General features: G+C 56.5%; 1 protein-coding gene across 1 annotated transcript; it reads left to right on the top strand.

Moving 5' to 3' along the window:
* Nucleotides 1-313: 313 nt before the first annotated feature.
* Nucleotides 314-1,773, top strand: HRG_07970 (uncharacterized protein; the record flags this gene model as incomplete). Its single annotated transcript, XM_044866441.1, has 3 exons — nt 314-444; nt 505-778; nt 841-1,773. 3 exons carry the CDS (start codon nt 314-316, stop codon nt 1,771-1,773), a joined length of 1,338 nt encoding a protein of 445 aa, XP_044718330.1.
* Between the last annotated feature and the right edge of the window lie 548 nt (nt 1,774-2,321).

Genomic DNA, 2,321 nt, shown 5'->3' with positions numbered 1-2,321 from the left:
GTACTCTTATACTGCACATCGTCAGGAGGCCTTTTGGATCGTACAGCCGGCGCCGGAGACACACCTGTCCATTCGTCCGAGGATGGCGCTGCCCCCGACGCTGCGCCACGTGGTCGCAGCCGCGCTGCTGTCTGTCGTCGTGTTGGGCGTGCCGTCGCCGAGGCCTGCAGCAACGCCGACACGTCATGGAGTTGGGAACGCTGCAGCGCCTTCGGTCCCGGAACCCACCCCCATCCAGCGAATCAATCAACGGGCCTTGGAAGGCGGCGTGAAAAGCTATGTGGAAGGCTTGGCAAGCGAGCTTGGCGGCGGTATGTCATCGTTTCTCGACTCGGGCATCCTCAACTTCCCCACCGGCTTCCCCGTCGGCTCCGACGTCGAGAAGTCGGCCGGCGTGTCCAAGACCGACCTTGACGCGAGGCCGACCCAAGTGTTGAATCTGCCGTGAGTTCTCGGAGTGACGGCATCGACTCGACATCTCCAGCTGACCCGGGCTCTGCTCAGAGCATATGGCAACTGGACGAACAGGGGCTGGAACGTCCGGGCTCACGGCAACGTGTACAAGGTCCCGGACATTGCGCAGAGCAGAGTCGACCATCTTGCCAATGGCTTCCTCATCGGAACCGACGTCGACGAGCTACAGAAGTCGGAGCAGGCCCAGGCCCGCAACCTGACAAGGTCCATATTTGTAGTCCAGCAGCGCGACACGAGCGTCACTCTGGATTTCGTCAGTGATGTGACCGTCAAGCCCAACGTGAGCGGAGGTGTCATAAATGCCGTAAGTTGCCTCTTGAACCGCTCTGCACGATGTCTCTTGCTCACACGATTCTGGGCGGGCAGGCAGGCGGTGGCCAGACAATTACTCTACCGCACAACACGACGCTCGAAGGAGATTTTGATGCCTTCATCACCCTACGCAACACCACAGGGCCCAACGGCGGACATGTGCTTCGCGGAAACGAAACGTCTCAAATACAAGCGCTCAACATGTATGCAAAAGGAACCGACACTGGTAATGCAACGGCATACCTGGTGCCTCCCGAGGGCATCACCGTGGTGTCCGACATTGACGACATTCTGCGAGTGACAAAGATTTACCAGCCCAAGGAAGGCCTCCTGAATACCTTTGCACGGCCGTTCACGCCTTGGATGAACATGCCGCAGGTATATGCAAATTGGTCCTCGTCCATCAACAACCTGCATTTCCACTACCTCACCACAACACCAGAGCAGGTGACGCGCAACTACATGGAGTTCATCTATAAGACATATCCGCTGGGTTCCTTTGACACGCGGCCCTTGAACTTCTCCGACGTCTCTGCCACGCTGCATATTCGCCGGTACCTGCTCGACATGGTATTCCGGACTTTCCCGCAGCGAAGGTTCATATTGGTTGCCGACACGACCAACCGCGACGTGATGAAGGCATATCCGCAGATGTACAAGGACTACCCGGGCCAAGTCCTATGCATCTTGCTGCGCAATACAAGCTCGACGGATCCGGGAAACAGATTCCCGTACGACACATCCGGGTTCAAGGACATACCGAGGGAGCGCTACATGTTGTTCAACGTGCCCGACGACCTGGCGAGACTTGATGTTGTCAACGGGCAATGCCTGAACAGCTCGGTCTCGCAACACGTGACGTTCAAAACGCAAGGGCTACCGTTTGGTATCGGCGACGGGGACAGCGTGGCTGGACGAATCGGTCCGTCCTTTGTTTCCGCGGCCGTGGCTGCGTTGGCGGTGGCCATGGTTGTCAGCTTGGCTTGATGAATACACGACGGAAGGACGGGGGTGAGTATTGTCTACCTAAGCATTGATGTCTGTATTGCGTATCACGTTTCACGACAAACAGCCTCGTGTCAAGGGGTTCAAGATGTTTGCTGCCGGATTCCGCTCTCTCCCTGTTAGTTGATTCAATATTCAAACGGTCCCTGTGCCGATTGATGAGCCTGGGGCTATCTTGGACGCCGTTCCTTTTCGCGTCCACCGGAACATGGACCCAGTCTCTGCTATTTTGAGCGGCCTCCAAGACTGAGATTTCTTGAGGCAGGTACGGGATAAAGATGCCGTTCCCGAATCGCGCTGAGAGTCTAGGATAACTCACGAGTAGAGAAAATAGGGGCTTGAGGGTTATGAGCCCTGTCCGCACGATAGGAGCCTCTTTCGCCCGCCGATACCACCTTTGAAGCTATTCACAAGCCATCGACGCCGCCTTCACACTCCAACCTTGGTGTTGAGGCGAGGAACCCAATTACCCTAGGGGGCACCACTGAAGACGCACAATTTGTGCTTCCCTTGAAGAAGAAAACAACTTA

Source organism: Hirsutella rhossiliensis (assembly GCF_020360975.1).
Source record: "Hirsutella rhossiliensis strain HR02 chromosome Unknown scaffold00009, whole genome shotgun sequence".
NCBI lineage: Eukaryota > Fungi > Ascomycota > Sordariomycetes > Hypocreales > Ophiocordycipitaceae > Hirsutella > Hirsutella rhossiliensis.
Note: the sequence above shows the minus strand (reverse complement) of the source record. Positions and strands in the feature narration are given on the sequence as shown.